This window comes from Nicotiana attenuata, chromosome 6, assembly GCF_001879085.1.
Source record: "Nicotiana attenuata strain UT chromosome 6, NIATTr2, whole genome shotgun sequence".
Taxonomy (NCBI): domain Eukaryota; kingdom Viridiplantae; phylum Streptophyta; class Magnoliopsida; order Solanales; family Solanaceae; genus Nicotiana; species Nicotiana attenuata.
The window spans coordinates 2374065-2393347 of NC_031994.1; the positions used below are offsets into that span (position 1 = coordinate 2374065).

General features: G+C 36.6%; 2 protein-coding genes across 2 annotated transcripts in view; one reads left to right on the forward strand and one right to left on the reverse strand.

Annotated features, from left to right (window-relative positions):
* LOC109227576 (uncharacterized protein At1g15400) overlaps positions 1-2856 on the forward strand; it is a 4582-nt gene extending 1726 nt beyond the window's left edge. Inside the window, exons 2-3 of the mRNA XM_019392776.1 lie at positions 2661-2694; positions 2847-2856. Coding sequence (XP_019248321.1) covers positions 2661-2694; positions 2847-2856 — 44 coding nt within the window. The remainder of the gene's footprint in view (positions 1-2660; positions 2695-2846) is intronic.
* LOC109228150 lies at positions 3216-5827 on the reverse strand. Its single transcript, XM_019393327.1, has 2 exons — positions 5238-5827; positions 3216-3528 (listed from the first exon to the last, which is right to left on the reverse strand). The coding sequence occupies exons 1-2, from the start codon at positions 5730-5732 to the stop codon at positions 3370-3372; spliced, it is 654 nt and encodes a 217-aa protein (XP_019248872.1). The 5' UTR covers positions 5733-5827; the 3' UTR covers positions 3216-3369.

Genomic DNA, 19283 nt, shown 5'->3' on the forward strand with positions numbered 1-19283 from the left:
TACTATATCGTACACTCTCCAACACCTACCCCCTACCCCCCCCCCCCCAACCAACAAACACACCCACCCACCCATAACAACAATTTAGTGCGCCGAGCTATCCTTTTTAGCCATTCTCTAATATTATAGACAGGTTGAAGCTTCATGAAAGTTGTTGAGTGTTTTGACTTTTTGTTAACAAATTAGTTGAATACAAAGCAGGTGCTATATTTTGAAACATTACAAATATGTCAAATTGGTCGATCAAATGCCTAATTAACTCACACATCAATTTCCTAATTATGCGATAGTATGAGTAATATTTAAGTGAGTTATGAACATATTTTGTTCAGAAATTTCTACTCTCTCAGGTGGAAGGTTTATTTTAATTTCTTAGGCATAGACTCATAATGAATATTTGAAAGTTTCCAAGTTTGATCACCTAACACAACAAGTATATATATATATATATATATATATATATATATATATATATATATATATATAAAATCCAACCAAACCCAATTTCAATTTGTCAACCACCTTTTTCTTGCCTAGTTGCATGTTACAGTCCACACATTATATATTAGAACCTGTAGGGATCACTTCTATTATGGTTTCCAATTTATTCTCCTCTCATTTTGGCATTAAATAAATAATGTCAATTTCGAAAATGAGGGATGTTTAAAATCAAGCCATTAGTTTTTTGTTATTAATTAGCCAAACTTTTCTTATTAAGTGCGATAGACCCCTCAAATAATATAGTCTTACCTACTATATGGCCCTCTAGGTCAATTTCACATAATTCAGCTCATTATTGAACTATTATGGACTAGCACAAGTACAAAAAGTATTTTTCATAAAATTAACCAGAAAGAGAAATTATAGAAAAGTAGAAAATGGGCAGAAATTATTTTGCATGAAGGCAAGTGAAGAAAACTTTTAAGAATGGCCATGTTGAACCCTAATAGGCTATTAGGTCAAAAAATATTGATCCGTGTCTGGTGTTTACATCAACTTAATTAATTTAACTGTAAGACTCATAAATTAAACAAATTATAACTCAAATGTAAGTTAATGCAAAAGAGAAAAAAAAAAAAAAAAAAAAAAAACTAGTCATATGGTCATAAAGCCGTGAATTTACAAGAAGTTAATCCCTTATTCTTTATTTTATGTTAAAAAGTCTGGATTCAAAGAGAGAGTCGATTCACGTACTTCATTATTTTCTGGTTCGTTATCGCCTTTTTTGGTTCAAGGTATGGGTTTTTTCTTCCTAGTGATATGCAGGACAAATATCATTCTAAGTTGTCCAAGTTGTGCCAAGGGATAGTTCATTTGCACGAGTAAGAAACCGATGTACTTACACGGGTCAGACAGGTTACTACATTTCATTGATGGTTAGAGCCGAATTGAAAGCTAATGTCACGACCCGGATTTCCCCACTCTCGGGGGTCGTGATGGCGCCTACTCGTAGAAGCTAGGCAAGCCACAAATCATAAACTCCTACCTACTTTTGATTTCATGATTTAGGCTTAGAAACTTGCTAATTAATGAAGGAAAAGTGAAGGAAATGAGTGGGGAATTACTTACCCAAGTGGTCTTGAAGGAATATGATTAGAGTGTTATTACTTGCTAATTGCTAAATGATCGAGTACGGTGTATAGGCATGGTGACGAGTATCTATACACCGGTGTCTAGCATGACCGTGGGTCCTTGTATGTACTTATCCTGATATTGTTATGACTCTTCCATGTTAATTGATGAATTCTATGCAATGTGAAGAGTATGAGGACTAATTATGAATTGTAAATTCTTTGGAGCGTTGGCTCGAACGATAAAAAGACTATTGAGTAAGAAATGAAAGAAATAGAAAGTGATATGATTAATCCCTTGCCGGGATGGTTTGAGTATATTGATTATCTCCCTTGCCGGGATGTGAAAGTATTGTCGTTGCTCCCTTGCCGGGATTTAGCTGTTAATTGAGTAATTCCCTTGACGGGACATTTCTTATTATTTGTTTATCCCCTCGCCCCGTTTGGTTGTGATTACTGTTTGGGTGAGGAAGAGTGATAATGCACGAAGGGTCATTCCGTGCCATGTTTGATTATATTTGCACAAAGGGTCATTCCGTGCCATGTTTTGATTATATTTGCACGAAGGGTCATTCCGTGCCATGTTTTGATTATATTTGCACGAAGGGTCATTCCGTGCCATGTTTTGATTATTTATGCACGAAGGGACATTCCGTGCTCTGATTTGATTATAATTGCACGAAGGATCATTCCGTGCCATGATGTGAGAGTTATGTGATGGAAAGCACGAAGGATGATGCCGTGCACTTTATTTGATTGCTTTTGGTGAGTATGAGAGTAGAAGCACGAAGGTTGATGCCGTGCAACTGTTGATTTTCCTGCTCTCATTAATTATTGTTATTGCCCTGTTTCGTACTTAAATTTTTGACTTTATATCTGGACTGTACTCCCTCATAGTATGCCCCCCTCCCTCTTAACTGTTTAATTTCTTTGTTCTTTCCTTTTATTGCATATATATATATTGAACTGCACAGGTTGGTTTGGTAGTCCTGTCTAGCCTCGTCACTACTTCGCCGGGGTTAGGCCAGGCACTTACCAGCACATGGGGTCGGTTGTGCTAATGCTACACTTCTGTGCTCTTTTGCACAGATCACGGTACCGGAGCAGCTTTTGGACCACAGCAGTAGGATATTGATCGGGAGCTGACTTCAGTCCAGGGACTTACGAGGTAGCCTAGCTGGCGTTCGCAGGCCGGAGTCCCTTTCTATGTTTTCAGTTTGTTTTCATTGTACCGAGACAGACATTTATGCATTTTCTATTCAGACTTGTTTGTAGCACTCTTTAGTAGTTCATGAGATAGCGATTCCAGTCTTGGGTAGTGAAATATTAGACTTCCGCATTTTGGGTTTTCAGTTATTTATGTTTTAAAAGACTTCCGCATTTATTTAAAGACTCGTTATTTTATTATTGTTGTGTTGTTATCCGAAAATGTTTAAATGTTTGGCTTGCCTAGCTCCAACAGTAGGTACCATCACGACTCCCGATGGTGAGAAATTCGGATCGTGACAGCTAAGCAATGGGAATTCTAAAAAATCCCCGGGGGGGGGGGGGGGGGGGGAAATAGAGATGTAATGTGAAGCTTATCTTAAATCGCTACAACCATATAGCCTAATAAATAAATAAAAAGAAAAAGAGGTAATAATGTAGACAATTGCACATTCTCATATGAATTTAAGACATATACACACTTCATCTCAATGAATTTCCATTTACAAACCCTAAATAAAAAATAAAGAACTTTCTACAAACGTGATATAAATCACAAGACTAAAAATATTACTACCAAAAATTAAATAAATTATGATTCAATGGTCTTTTGCACTTTTGTCTTGAAGACTAAAATATAAAGCTTTTCCATTGAGAAATAGAGGAAGCCACCTGTGGCGTGAGTAACATATGACCCAAAACTTGAGCCCACTATGCAATGCCAGGCCGGCCCATATATTTTGTCAAATTCCTGTTGAAATTTGTAAACAAGAATCTCATCAAAATATGAATTTAACTTAAAAGAATTAAATTAAATAGCCAATCACTCAACTCTTTAAACTAAAGATAGGCAGAGGATATATAATTTAAGTATAACCCATATATAATATATGTATAACAGTGTATAATCAGTGCATAGATTCTGTATCGGCTAGAAAAAGTAAAGAATGAATCTGTACGGCTATTTGTGTAAAGACTTAACCTAAATAGCTGCGCATCCAACCGCTTAAACTAAAAATAGCTGGTAAATATATATAATTTATATATAACATATGTATAGCTGTATATAATTAGAGTATAATTGATGTATACCTGTTAGAAAAAATAAATAGTCACCGGCTATTTGTATAAAGATCTCTTTAACTCATATCTATGGATAATGTCAAGAATTTTTATATTATAGATATATTTTATCATGCTGTAGGAAATTATCTACCTTATTTTTTAAGTTACTAATCTCATTTATTATGAATCATTACTTGTATTTATTTTTTAATGATCTGATAATGTATTTAAAATTTTTTTACTATCAACGTATAAAAGTTAAATCAGTAGAATATTACTTCCACAGCTGTTTTATAATAAATATAATTATTTCTTGAAGTAGCCATCTTTAATTTTGCTTCTGTTATTCACATGGGATGACTAAGAAGAGAATAGTAATTGACAATTAGCACATGATTAGAGATACTTTTTACTATTATTAAATATTAACTTGTGATTTTACACTATTTAATGGGGTGCCCCTAATTTTTTTGTTTAATATATGGTCTAGCCCTCAATCAGTTGTCTCAGATCTGATTGACAGGTTTGCATGTTTTTATTTGTCAAACATTTACATGTGCCATAAAAATGAGTAGATGACTTTTATATTTCACATAGTAAATGTAGTGTGAATTTTTTTTTTCCAGTGTAAAACTATAATGAGAAACTTCTTTTCAGTTAAAAGTAGTTGGGGGTTTTTTTCCAAGAAAAGAAAATTCCACAAAGTAACCTAAACTAAATCAACAGTAGAAACAAAATAAAGATAACAGAAAATTATTTCAGACCCCTTTTTTGTTTATTTATTAAAACAACTATATTTGGACTATGGATAAGAAAGATAAATACAGTAAATTAATAACTATCACCCCCTATATTACAAGTTGTTACCACACTCTCGAAAGATATTACATTATCAGTATATTTTAATTGATTATTGCATGTTACTTACTGCGTGTTCTAAATCACTACATTACGATAAATAATTACGTATTATTGTAGGTCATCTTATCCTGATGGTATGAAAAACCAGTACACTATCTGTGCCCAAAAGTTAAACTCTTTCTCAAATTGCATAAAAATTTATGACTAAGGACTGTGTGTAAAAACTCACAAGGAAAATCCACTGCGTAATTGCTTTCTACTATGATAGGGTGTCTTGGAGCAACGATAAAGTTGTCTCCGTATGACTTGTAGGTCACGGGTTCGAGTAGTGGAATCAGCCACTAATGCTTCATTAGGGTAGGCTGCCTATATTACACTACTTGAGGTACGGCCCTTCCTAAATCCTACGTGAATACGAAATGTTTCGTGCACCGTGCTGCCCTTTACTATAATAGGGATCCGAATTGGAAGAAAATTGGCCAAGAAAAAAATGAAATGATGTACAAAATTGAAGATAAAAGATTGGAAACATACCTTTTTCATGTTACATGCCATATGTTTAGAGCTGAATTTTTCCAAGCTATCATAAGTAGTTCTTGCACATTTAAAAGCATGCACTTGCATAAATCCTGGCATATCTGTAACCAAAACTTTAACTTGAAGAATTGCAGCCATTGAAGCTACATTCAATTCAACATGTGTCACTGATTTCCTATTTGTTTCAATGTAAGAAACTGATTTTCTTGATTCAACTTGCTTCACTTGATCTTCAACTGATTTTCTTGATTCAATGGATGAAACTGATTTTCTTGTTTCTCCTTTTGTTGTAACATTCATAGTATTAATCAACTCACCTTGATGATTTTCGCGATAAGTTTTCGATCTTCTGAGCCCCCATCCTTTTGAAATACCTTTCTTTAACATGGATGATAAATCGGGTTCGGGTTTTGGTTTCGGATTTCCAGTTTCTATGTTATATACATACATGGCTCCTTTCTTTTGCTTTTCTCCTCCTGTTCTTGTTGTCATTTTTGAAGCACACTATATGAGTTTGTTGATTGGTATTTGGTGGAATGAGAGATGTGTATATAAATCTTGAGGGGGTGGGATGGGGTGGGATGGGTAGGGTTAGGGGTTTTGCTAGTTGGTTAGGATGAGAGGCAAATATATGAATCAAGAATCATTAATTCAAAATAAGTGTGATCTTATTATACGTTGAAAATTTTTTCTAAGGGATAATCAAATAAATTAATATTCGTTAATGTAAAGCAAGCGTTCTGAAGTTGGGTCGAGCCGTTTGGTTTATCATACGAAGAAAAAATCTAATACGTAATTTGAGTCATTGTTCGCAGAATACGCTCTAAATCTGTCTCCTTCTAGAATCTTGGAGCTAGCTAGCTAAAAAAGAAATGAAAAAGTATTATGGTCAAATATGGTTTGATTAGATAGTAGGTAAAGGGTTAATAAAAAGTAGCAAACCATGTGTTATTGCCTATAATTGTGGATAATAAAATGGTGGGATTGTTTATACAAGATTTGATATATTTTTGACACTATTATTACTAGTCTTTGGGGGGCATATTTGTTTCTTTCCCCTTACCTTCCCACCGCCACTCTTAATTACAGAATACTCCATGGATCCCACTTCCATTTTGTTTTCTCTATTTTATTTGTAAATTGATTGAATGGAAAATTTAATCTATTAATATAACAAATAGGTATGTTGCTCTATATATAGTTAATAAAAAAAAAATAGAGAGGACAGAAAGTCTATGGCAGGAATGGCATCAATGGATGATAAAATTTAAGCTCCACGCTGAGTTATTAGCAAACAAACTATAAATAGAATATGTGATGTTTTTCATTTCTTCTTTGTTTATTTTTTTTTCCTTCTAGGAAATAAAAACTTGGATTCTCCGTTAGAGCCTATAAATTATAATACATTATTATTTACACAATCATGTTATCTAAAAGATAATTATAAGTAAGAATCCACAAAATTAAGATTAATAACCTAAAAAATAAGGCCATTTACTTGCTATATTAAAATTGATGTAAAAATTCTATATAGCCAGTGTATATAAGTTAAGTTCTTTAGGTTTACGTTTAACTTCTTTACAACAATAATATAAAAATATGGAGTATTACGTTATCAGATCACCTAAAAGCTCTCTGTGAGTATACATCATATGATAAAAGAAATTGATTGTAACAACCATCAGATTAGTGGCGGTTGAAATCAAAACTAGGTTTGTTGTAAATTTTGCATTAGTAAATCTCACATCGGAATGAGAGAAGAAATTTAAGAGTCATATATATAAGCACGATTTCAAGATTCAACTATCGATGTATCTTTTGGGTTAAAGTCCAAGCGGACAAAACCGTGAACGGCAGAGAGAGAGTTCATTGTGAAGCTTTGACTAAATCCCGCATCAAAATGGAAGAGAAAAATTAAGGACCATATAAGGGCAAGTTCATAATTCAACTGTTAAGATATCCTTTCGAATAAATATTAAGAAAAAAAAGATCAACATTAACAACAACCTAATAAAATTTTACCAATGGGGTCTGGGGAGGGTAGAGTGTACGCAGACCTTACCCCTACCCTAGAGGGGGTAGAGAGGCTGTTTCCTGGAGACCCTCAGCTCAGATACAATAGATCTGTGACAACAAAACCCAAAAAAATAATCAGCAACAAATAAATGGAAAAACAATAACACATGTATTATGCAAAGGTGTGAAACACAACATAAATCGCTAGCTGTGCTAGACAAAACACTATCATACTCGTCGGTACAAAGAGGGAAACCGGGACAAAGAGGAAAACCGCTCGACTATCTTTTAACCTACAACCCTAATGCTCGACCTTCACACCTTCCTATCAAGAGCCATGTCCTCGGAAATCTGGAGCCGCGCCATGTCCTGTCTGATCACCTCGCCCCAATACTTCTTGGGTCACCCTCTACCTCTTCTCGTACCTGTCAAAGCCAACCGCACACACCTCCTAACCAGGGCATCTAGGCTTCTCCTCTACACATGTCCGAACCACCTAAGACGCGCTTCTCGCGTCTTGTCGTCCACCAGAGCCACGCCCACCCTCTCCCGAATATCTTCATTCCTAAGAAAAAAAAGATCGCGAGGCCAAAAAGTTTTAAGGTGGCTTAACAGATCGAGCCAAAACGGACAATACCTTATAGCAGCTAGGTCGGAACCGTGACACTGAATTAATGGATAAAATTAAGGTCTTTATCTATATAAGATCAATAATATCAAATTATTTATGCTTTCAAGAAAATAGAGAAAAACAAAAGCAATAAATAGTCATCAAGATGTAGAACTAACTTTATACCCTCCATTTGTCATCTTTATTTTCTATCCTTTTCAAGAATATTTATTGAGAAAGGAAGTGAGGTTCTAATAGTTTGAGAAGACAAGAAAAATTAAGGGAAATGGTTGTTCACCTGAATTATACCCTCATAGATGTTAACTCTTTGAGAAAGACAATCTTGCTAGGCCTCACATGCTAGGTTTAGACAAAACTTACACTGTTCATTTCTTTTCCCAGAAAAAATAATATACTAAGTACTCCCTCCGTTCCAGTTTATGTGAACCTATTTCCTTTTTGGTTCGTTCCAAAAAGAATGACCCCTTTCTAAATTTGGAAACAATTTAGCTTAAACATTCAATTCTACCCTTAATGGGAAACATTTATAACCACACAAATACTCTGCACCTCATTTTGACTTCTTTAGGACCATAAATTCAAAAAGTCTTCATTTTTTCTTAGACTCCGTGCCCCGTCAAATAGGTTCACATAAATTAAAACGGAGAGAGTATTAAATAACTTAAGTGAAGGACCACTTTAATTTGAAATTAAATTCAACATGTACGTTACTTCTATTTTATCGTTTTTTCCTCAAAAATACTTATTTAAAAATTACGTTCACTTATAAATGCTAAGTAGTTAGGAAAAGAAAAAAGATGGTAAACTACATACTTTAAACAATGTCAAATCTTCTTTTTGTTAAAAAAAAAATGATTAGGTGTTAAAAAAAATTCACAATCAGATCACTTAAGTACGACTAAATTTTGTGAAAAATATTAGCCGATAACCTAGAAAAACTATAAACTAACTTATTACCATAAGATAAACTATATTAATATTTATCGCATGTTTCCGAAGTAATTCATGTATTAGTTACAGGTTCACATGAACTCAATAATTTTTTCTCAGATGTTGTATTCGTATTACGAAATTCAAAAATGTATAAGAATATTTAGTTCGAAATTTATTCCATTTCTTCGATTAATATTCTATATTAACTTGAGATTGCGATAAGAATTCATAAACTTCAAATATTTGAATTTGCTTCTAATATATACCTTAAATCCATATCCCTCTTTCTTCATTTAGACTTTGGTTGGCAGTTATCTCTTCTATGCAGAACCCTACGAACTACATTATATTGTAGTTGTTTTTAAAAGGTCGTGTCGTGGCTGAAGAATTCACATTTCTGTTAAACAAAATTCAGTTTTACATTATCATACCGACCAAATCAAAAAAGATTTTGGTTATCCTATCAATTTCCCAATGGCCATGTTCTTTCACGAAATAATTAAACAACCACACAAAGTGAGACGATAGTGTGTGAAGATTTGCAAATCCTTTGCCTTTTTGGGAGGAATTTACCTTATACACCAGTTTAGTTATTTTTTACAATATATATATATATATATATATATATATATATATATTAAACCTTTATGTTATGCATTAATGGATAACACGATAAAAATAGTAAAAACCTACTTCTTTTTAGTTTAACCATAAGGTATTCAATACTCACTGACAAAGACTTATAGAACGTTTGGCCAAACTGCAAAAATTAGCTTATTTTGAGAAATGCTTTTTTTCAAAAGTGCTTTTCTTAAAAGTACTTTTTGTGAGAAGCAGTTTGTGTTTGACTAATTAGTTTGAAAAGCACTTCTGAGCAGCAATTAGTGTTTGGCCAAGCTTTAAAAAACTGCTTCTAAGTGTATTTTTCTCAGAAGTGTTTCTCAAAAAAGTGCTTTTGGAGAGAAGCTACTTTTTTCTGCTTCTCCTCAAAATTACTTTTTTTCCTTCCAAAAGCTTGGCCAAACAACTCAATTTTTGGCCAAAAGTGCTTTTGGCCAAAAAAAAACCACTTTTGGCCAAAAAAAAAGCTTGGCCAAACAGGCTATTAATCTGGACTGTGTCGGGTAGGGCGACTAAAGGGGGTGTGCTCCTTAATTACGAGGAATTTCTCAATTTAAGTGTATATATCCGAGACCTTTGATTAAAAATGAAGGGATCACATCCACTCTACCATAGGTAATGGTAATATATATATATATATATATATATATATATATATATGTGTGTGTGTGTGTGTGTCGCACGTTAAACTGTATTATGAGTTGAAGTATTGGTGAAAGCGAATATAAACTATTTCGAAAGTAGTAGCAAAAAGAAAATAAGGTTATAATTTTTGGACCATATATATATAATTTGAGAAGATGAGGGAAAGATTTTACATTGGAAAATATAAGTATAATGGCCTCACCATCCATTTTTTGCTAGAGGGGCCGGGGGCCCTTCACCCTTTGAACCAAGCATATTGGCCTATTATTACAATAGCAATTGTGCAATCCACAGACCAAAGGGGCTTCATGTTTGGCAAATTCTTTCAGAATTAATGAGTAGGGACGTGTGTATTTGGTATGAAAATGATTGTCGGAATTGTATCTTATGTCTTCTTTTCCTTAATAGTATTAAAGTTAGTTTGTACGGATCTCGATTATTTTATATCACGGAGCACTTGCTATCTCCAAGTAACATAAGTATTAGATAACTCTATAATCGAGGTTCAAGTAGATAAAAAAGAATCATATCTTTTTTCTCTGATAAGATCTGACCATTAATTTCTCATAATTTTCTTACACTTCTGTCCTTAAACAGCCAGCCCTCATCAAGGTGATGGAATTGCTAAATGTTCCGCCATGAATCAAGCTTTTCCTTCTTTGGGCTCGGGTCACGATAGTAGCCATGGTAGTATTGCTCCAGTCACAGGAGCGTAGATAGAAATTTTCGTAAGCGGTGTCAAAATTTATAGAAGTACGGGAATAATAATTTCAATTATACTAATTCTAGACAAGAAATTTTCTTAATCTATTTATTTTGTTGGGTTTCAAGTTAGAAAAGGTCGTAGGTTCAATTCTACTTCATCACAATGTTTGACCATACAGGCTCTCTGTGGTAGTTGGAGTTGGAACCATTGACCCTTTAGAACAAAATCAAGCACATAACCAACACACTAAGAGACAATTTATGTTAAATCGTGTCATTTTTTTCTATTTATCCGTTTCCTCACAGTATTAATAAATATACTTAGTAAAAAAATTCGGCAAACGATATCGCGTGACACCGCACGCCCCTAGCCTCAGAGCCCAGCTACCGACCCAAGGCACCGATCGGGACATTGATCGTTATACCACACCTTTTTGTCTTCGTTTGTATAACTTTTAATCCAATTTATTGCTTGTTTCTAGTGTTAAATGCATAATACACAACACAAGGATAGAGACATGAGGTAGAGACCAAGGGTTGGAAACTTGGAAAGTAGATTAGGACCACTTGTTACTCTAACTAAAAGATAATATTACACGAAAATATAAGATTTTTATTTGTCACAATGCATAATGCTGAGGACCCTTACCTCTATTTTTGCTCACATTTCCAAGCCCATGGATGTGATGTGAAATAATGCGATGTGATGTGAAATGCATTATTACAAGTATTTCTTTTACATTAGTTGACAAATAGTATGTGGATATTTACTTATTGTCTATGTCCAAGGTCAGGTTATTCGATATGTGTATTTGGGTAATTAAAAGATATATTGGCTAATTTATATTCCTATTGGATTTTCACCACGGATTGGGACTCGTCACATTCTGCTGTTTTTTTTTTTTTTTAATATTTTTAATTTAAGATTTGTCACTTTCATAAGCACCATTTGTTTTTTCTTATTTCCACTTCTTTTTTTGGATATTATTTGGACAAAATAAATTTAAAGACACAGAGTATGAGACAAAGATGCTACTGCATATGATACTGAAGTCAGACCCAAAGGCCCCCTCTCTCGTCGTCTTTTCTAGGAGTATTTCTTTATAAATTTTGACTCACGTATAACAAATTTGAGCCGAGGGTCTATCGGAAACAGCCTGATCTCTACCACTCCAGGTGGGGGTAAAGTTTACGTACACACTACCCTCTCCAGACCCCACCCGTGGGATCATACTGATTATGTTGTTGTTGTTGTATAACAAATTAAAAGGGATAATAATGGTCTCACAGTTTTTAGTTAACTCTAATTTTTGTGATATGACTAAGTATATTTAAGCTTTAATTAAGTAAAACTTGTGTTTCGGTCCCTTTATAATATATGACAACAAGACTATTTTATAACTTTATCATCCTCATATATGCTGTTATTGTACAACCTCAACATTATGCATGAGTAATTCAATGGTGTAATAGTTAATAATTCGTTAAATTTGTAGAGATTCATAATCTAAAGGATCAAACATGTACATTTTAATAAAATGAAGATTAAATGTGCTAAATCAGAAATCATAAGAATCAAAATTAGAATTTGTCAATATTTTGAGGAACTGAAAACGCAAAATAACTTTTAAAATAACCTACTATGACATGTTAAATTACAAAATTTTGTGTACATTGTTACGTGTATAACTTAACTTTTGCGTAAGTTGATTGGCTTTTTGCGTGTAATATTGATAATTACCCACTTTTATCCCTACTTTTAGCGTTTCACAATTTAAAAAGTTATTAGACTTTAGCAAATCCAATTAAAGGCAGGTATATTTTGGATATAAGTACCCCCAACACACTGAACAATTCTAACAATCGCAACTGGATTTCAAATATTCTACACGTGCAACTCTAGCATAATATATTGGAGTCCGAAAAATTCTCTACACATAAAATTTAAAACACACGATACTGAACTTCAAAGCTTTTAAAAGCAAAATTCCAGTACATTCTACTGAATTAAATCTTTATAGGTTCAAACCCCATCAATGATACCTTATTTTAAACTCCAAGACACAATCATGGAGTTCTAACTTAAAAGTTGAAACTCCAGGATATTAGCCTTGAGTTCAAAAGAGGTGCCATTCGTGAAATATTCCTTTTGGGTTCAAACCCCAGCAACAATTACTGGGGTTCAAACTCAGCAATGATTACTGGAGTGTCACGATCCGAATTTCCCCACCCTCGGGGGTCGTGATGGCGCCTACTCGTAGAAGCTAGGCAAGCCACAAATCATAAACTCCTACCTATTTCATTTTAAATCTTTTTATTTATCATAACAATAAGCGTTAAATATTTAAATGACAGCGGAATATGAAATTAAAGCGGAAGATTAAATTAAATAAGCTGAACAATAATGCGGAATTCAACATGTGCCTCTACCCAAGAACTGGTGTCACATCATCCACGGACTACTAAGAGTACTAAATATAATCGTTTGAAAGAAATATAACAATGTTTGTCTCGAAAACATGAGATAACAGAATGAAATATAAGATAGAGGAGACGTCGGGCCTGCGGACGCGTGCAAGGCTACCTCGGAGTCTCGGTGGACTGAAGGTTGGCTCCCGAGCTACTGGTGTTGTCCGGGACCTGGGTCTGTGCAAAAGAGCACAGAGTGTAGTATCAGCACAACCGACCCCATGTGCTGGTAAGTGCCTAGCCTAACCTCGGCGAAGTAGTGACGAGGCTAGACAGGACTACCACATAAACCTGTACAGTTTTATATATATATNATATATATATATATATATATATATATATATATATATATATATATATATATATATATATATATATATACAACGGAAAAATAACAACAAACATTTTAAATGGGAGGGGAACATGCTTCGGGGATAGCATAATACAGAATTTCAAGAAAATAATAAAGTACATCAATAATTTAACTCTAACACGGATAAGGGAAATAAAAGCAAATTTCACTGTCAGTATATATCTCGTTGCAGGCGTACAACCCGATCCCATTTCTCAATAATTAAATCTCGTGGTAGGCGTACCACCCGCTCCCATTTCATTAAGTCAACAGTTCTTCCAAATGAAATTTACTGCAACAAACGCAACAATTAATACGAATTCATAAGACAACAAGTACACAATAATTATGACTCACTGAGGAAAACAAGTAATGACAAGTAGCAATTAATTATGGACTTTAAGGAGCAAATAGGCAATTTAATATTTAGTATGCTAAATGTCAAGTAGCAATTAATTTACATAAACATGTAGCAATTATAGCATAAATTCAAGGCATAATGTTGCGCAAGGATACCTCGAGCCAATAATAACAAGTAACACAATAAAGGAAAATGCCAACATAAAGAATCATAGTAATAGTGGAATAAGACAATTAATGCACTTGAACCGATAACAACAAGAAAATCAGTAAATGGAAGTAAAGGACAACATAACTCAATTATCAGCAAAAATCAGGAAAATCAAAGACAAGTGCACGGCATCACCCTTCGTGCTTTTACTCTCGTCCCCACCAAGCAATAATATAATAAAAACGTGCACGGCATCACCCTTCGTGCTTTTACTCTCTTTCCTCACCAAAGCAATTAGAATAATAAAATGTGCACGGCATCACCCTTCATGCTTTTACTCTCTTTCCTCACATATAATCAATAGAATTGGCACGGAATGGTACATCGTGCGGCACGACATCACCCTTCGTGCTTTACACTCTTTCCTCACAATAGCAAACAATGCACGGCATCACCCTTCGTGCTTTAACATTTTTCCTCACCCAAACAACAATCACAAACAAGAGCAAGGGAAATAAACAAGAACATATAGAAATCCCGGCAAGGGAACAAAGATTTAACAATTAAATCCCGGCAAGGGAGCAATAAGTAAATAATTAAATCCCGGCAAGGGAACATTTCAATAACTCTTTCTCTATCTTTCACTTGTACTTCGTAACTCACTTTACCACTTGAGTCAATGCTCCAAAGAGTTCAATCATCTCATATACATTCACAATTCGTAATATAACTCGAGCCAATGCTCCAAAATGTTCAAAGGTCTCCACTCCTTCCACAAACTTTTCACAACAACTAGAAATCATCACCAAAGCATGAAGAATACAACGAAACCCTAAAAATCACAATATAAGACTCACGGTCATACTTGACACCAACGTATAGATACTCGTCACCATGCCTATACGTCGTACTCAACAATTATCACATAGCAAATAGGACTCAACTCCTAATCCCTCAAGCTAAGGTTAGACCAAACACTTACCTCGATGCCACGAACACAATTCAAGTCTCAATTATAGCTTTACCCCTTGATTCCACCACCAATTTGCTCGTATCTAATCATAAATTACTTAATTACATCAATAAGTGCCAAATGAATCAACCCCAATGCATGAAAATGAGTTTTCCAAAGTTTTACCCAAAAAGCCAAAAATCGCCCCCGGGCCCACGTGGTCAAAGCCCGAGGTTCGAACCAAAACCCGATTACCCATTCCCCACGAACTCAAATATATAATTTGTTTTGAAATCGGACCTCAAATTGAGGTCCAAATCCCCAATTTTTTAAAAACCTAGGTTCTACCTAAAACACCCAATTTCCCCCATGAAATTCTTTGATTTTAGGTTGAAATCATGTTAAAAGATGTTAATGATTGAAAGAAATGAGTAAAAACTAACTTACAATTGATTTGGAAGAAGACTTGTTCTTGGAAAATCGCCTTAGTGTGTTTGGGTTTGAGAAAATATGAAAAATGGGGTTAAAAATTGTTTAAGTGTAAAATTGCAGGTCTCTGATATGGGAAATGCGAACAGGGGTTCGCAATTCCGAACCCCGACCTCTGCAGATGTGGGAATTGCAAAGTGATGTTCGCATTTGCGAACACTGTACAAATTGAGGGGCTTCGCATTTGCGATCGAAAGTGTCGCATTTGCGACATGCCCTGGTTCGCATTTGCGGACCATTTGGTCGCATTTGCGATCATGCTGCAAAAGTTCCCTTCTCGCATTTGCGTCGCCAGGCTCGCATTTGAGAGACCTGCTTCGCAAATGCGAAAACTGCAGAACAGGAATACCAGATTTTTTCGAAGTTCAAAAATGCACCCGTGGCCTATCCAAAACTCACCCGAGCCCTCGGGGCTCCAAACCAATTATACACACAACCTCAAAAATATCCTATGGACTTATTCATGCGATCAAATCGCCAAAATAACATCATAAACATCGAATTAAACCTCAAAATCCAAGAATTCTTTCAAACTTCATATAACATCAATTTTTCCAATTTAGGTCCGAATCACGTCGAACGACGTCCGTTTTTAACCAAATTTCACAGGAATGACTCAAACCATATATAAGACCTGTACCGGGCGCCGGAACTAAAATACGGGCCCTATACCAACACGTTCTATTCAATTTTTATTTCAAATTTCCTTAAATAATTTCAGAAAACAATTTTACAACAAAAATCATTTCTCGGGCTTGGGACCTCGAATTCGATTCCGGGCATACGCCCAAGTTCCATTTTTTCCTACGGACCTTCCGGGACCGTCAAATCACGGGTCCGGGTCCGTTTACCCAAAACGTTGACCAAGGTCAAATTTATTCATTTTAACATCAAAACTTGGCTTTTTTCACAGAATTTCATATTTAAGGTTTCTGGCTACGCGCCCGGACTGCGCACGCAAATCGAGGAGACTCTAAATGAGGTTTTCAAGGCCTCGGAGACACAGAATTCAATTAAAAACAGGTGACGACCCTTTGGGTCTTCACATTCTCCACCTCTAAAACAACCGTTCGTCCTCGAACGGACAGAAGAAGGAAGTACCTGAGTCGGGGAAAAGATGAGGATAACGGCTCCGCATATCGGACTCGGACTCCCAGGTCGATGCCTTAGGAGGCTGACCTCTCCACTGGACACGAACAGAAGGGAAACTCTTCGACCTCAACTGACGAATCTGCCGGTCTAGAATAGCTACCGGCTCCTCCTCATAAGACAAGTCCTTGTCCAACTGGACAGTGCTGAAATCTAACACGTGGGCTGGATCGCCGTGATACCTCCGAAGCATGGACACATGAAACACTGGATGCACGGCTGATAAGCTCGGCGGCAAAGCAAGTCTATAAGCCACCTCTCCCACTCGATCAAGAATCTCAAACGGACCAATGAACCTAGGGCTAAGCTTGCCCTTCTTCCCGAATCTCATCACGCCCTTCATAGGCGACACTCGGAGCAATACCCGCTCACCGACCATAAAAGCCACATCTCGAATCATGCGGTCTGCATAGCTCTTTTGCTTGGACTGAGCTGAACGAAGCCTATCCTGAATGATCCTGACCTTGTCCAAGGCCTCCTGAACCAGATCTGTACCCAACAACTGAGCCTCTCCCGGCTCCAACCACCTAACTGGAGACCGACACCGCCTACCATATAAAGCCTCATAAGAAGTCATCCGGATACTCGACTGGTAACTGTTGTCGTAGGCAAACTCCGCCAAAGGCAAAAACTGATCCCACGAACCTCCAAAGTCAATGACACAAGCTCGGCATATCCTCCAAAATCTGAATAGCCCGCTCGGACTGTCCATCCGTCTGGGATGAAATGCTGTGCTCAACCCAACTCGTGCTGAACTTCTCTCCAGAAGCGCGAGGTAAACTGCGTACACCGGTCCGAAATGATAAATACGGGCACACCATGAAGACGAACAATCTCCCAAATATAAATCTCAGCTAACCTCTCGGATGAATAGGAGACTGCCACAGGAATGAAATGCGCTGACTTCCTACTCAAAGCATCGGCCACCACATTGGCCTTTCTCGGATGATTTAAAATGGTGATATCATAATCCTTCAACAACTCCAACCACCTCCTCTGCCTCAAATTCAACTCCTTTTGCTTGAACAAATATTGAAGACTCTTGTGATCCGTGAACACCTCACATGCCACGCCATACAGATAATGCCTCCAAATCTTCAATGCGTGAACTATGGCTGCCAACTCCAAATCATGAACCGGATAGTTCTTCTCATGAATCTTCAACTGTCGTGAAGCATAGGCAACCTTGCCATCCTGCATCAACACTGCACCAAGTCCAATACGAGATGCACCACAATAAACTGTATAAGGCCCGGAACCTGTGGGCAAAACCAACACCGGTGCCGTAGTCAGAGCTATCTTGAGCTTCTGAAAGCTCGCCTCACACTCGTCTGACCATCTGAACTGGGCACCCTTCTGGGTCAACCTGGTCATCGGGGCTACAATAGATGAAAACCCCTCCACGAACCGACGATAGTAGCCTGCCAATCCCAAGAAACTCCGAATCTTTGTAGCTGATGCTGGTCTAGGCCAGTTCTTAACTACCTCAATCTCGTTCGGATCAACCTGAATACCCTCTGCTGACACAACATGACCCAGGAATGCAACTGAACTCAACCAGAACTCACACTTCGAAAACTTGGCGTACAACTGACTATCCCTCAAAGTCTAAAGAACCACTCTAAGATGTCGCTCGTGCTCCCCTCGGCTGCGGGAATATATCAAATATCATCATGAAGACACGAACGAATCCAAATAAGGCCTGAATACTCGGTTCATCAAATCCATAAGAGTTGCTGGGGCATTTGTCAACCCGAATGACATCACCAAGAACTCATAATGCCCGTACCGAGTGCGGAAAACTGTCTTAGCGACATCGGATGCCCTAATCCTCAACTGATGGTAGCCAGATCTCAAGTCAATCTTTGAAAATACCTTGCCACCCTGAAGCTGATCAAACAAATCATCAATCCTCGGCAATGGATACTTATTCTTGATTGTAACCTTGTTCAATTGCCGGTAATCAATACACATTCTCATTGACCCATCCTTCATCTTAACAAACAACATCGACGCACCCCAAGGCGAAACACTAGGTCTAATGAAAGCCTTCTCAAGCAAGTCTTACAACTGCTTCTTTAACTCTTCCAACTCATGCGGGGCCATACGATATGGCGGGATAGAAATGGGCTGAGTGCCCGAAACCAGATCAATGCAGAAGTCAATATCCCTGTCGGGTGGCATACCCGGCAGGTCTGAAGGGAAAACCTCAGGAAACTCACGAACAACAGGCAAAGAATTTATGGAAGGAACCTCAGCACTAGAATCACGAACATATGCCAAATAGGCCAAACACCCCTTCTCGACCATACGTCGACTGTTCATATAAGAGATAACACTACGGGTAGAATGACTACGAGTCCCTCTCCACTCTAAACGAAGCAAACCCGGTAAAGCTAAGGTCACAGTCTTGGCGCGACAGTCCAAGATAGCGCGGTAAGGTGATAACCCGTCCCTCAGCAATATGACACCGAAATCATCCCTGTCTAGAAGAAGCAAATCTACACGAGTCTCAAAACCTCCAATAACCACTATACATGAACAATGGACGCGATCCACCACAATAGAAT

Excerpts from the sequence above, each read along its gene's own strand:
- LOC109228150 (XM_019393327.1), bottom strand. The coding sequence starts at position 5,732 with ATGACAACAAGAACAGGAGGAGAAAAGCAAAAGAAAGGAGCCATGTAT. Across the intron at positions 3,529-5,237 it reads TGGCATGTAACATGAAAAAG|GAATTTGACAAAATATATGG; the intron begins GTATGTTTCCAA and ends AAATTTCAACAG.